Source organism: Arachis ipaensis, chromosome B09 (genome assembly GCF_000816755.2).
Source record: "Arachis ipaensis cultivar K30076 chromosome B09, Araip1.1, whole genome shotgun sequence".
NCBI lineage: Eukaryota > Viridiplantae > Streptophyta > Magnoliopsida > Fabales > Fabaceae > Arachis > Arachis ipaensis.
Genome location: NC_029793.2, coordinates 2,230,255 through 2,231,054, shown reverse-complemented (window position 1 = coordinate 2,231,054; position 800 = coordinate 2,230,255). Strand labels below are relative to the sequence as shown.

The 800-nt window shown below is 24.6% G+C and overlaps 1 protein-coding gene across 1 annotated transcript in view; it reads left to right on the top strand.

Annotated features, from left to right (window-relative positions):
* LOC107619236 overlaps positions 171 to 800 on the top strand; it is a 3,237-nt gene continuing 2,607 nt past the window's right edge. The window contains exon 1 of the mRNA XM_021110925.1: positions 171 to 366. Coding sequence (XP_020966584.1) covers positions 294 to 366 — 73 coding nt within the window. The 5' untranslated portion in view covers positions 171 to 293. The remainder of the gene's footprint in view (positions 367 to 800) is intronic.

The following is an 800-nucleotide window of genomic DNA, read 5'->3' as shown; positions in this document are numbered from 1 at the left end:
TTAATATACTTAAAAAAATTTTCTTACATTATTGATTTTACATTGTCAGATTTGCTTAGTACTACGGTTGACATATCTTCAGGACAAAGCTATCTCTCTTCCATATCCTGCTGCTGGAAATTGATGGAATCTTGTGAAAAATTGATTTATAAATTCTAAATCAATTAATTTACATTATAGGATAGTTCCAGTGGCAATCATGTAATTTCACTTCAAATTCAGTGTCGGTTTCATGAAATCATTCAAATAAAAAGCCATTGTGTGTTCTCAAGTCTCAACACATACACTTATTCATGGAGAAGCTCAAATTGCTCTCAGTGTTGATATTCTTAGCAATTTGCCACACTTCTTTGGCTATCACAGATGGTAAGCTATACATTATTATGCATATATATAATGGGAGAGGTTATTTTTATTTGAATATATCAATCATAACTAAAAGTTTTCTTAATGAGAAATTTAAATTTTCCGAGAAGAAAAAATGTTGTTTAATTTATTTTCTAATATACATGTATATAGTTTTGACTTTGTGAATTATTATTACTCTATTAGATTTTTCTAATGAGATTTTTTTTTGAGATTAATTATTACATCTCTTATTATGTGTGTATTTAGTTTACTACTTCATTAGACAAATGTATGTATGTTGAAACATTTTTTTTCAAATTATCATTAACTTTCAATTAAATATTTACTTAAGTGTTCGCCTAAAGATAATAACTAAAATATAAATATGTATTATGTTAATTAATTTAGTTAAATATTTTAAAAAGATTATATTTTACATAAAATAGAGAGAT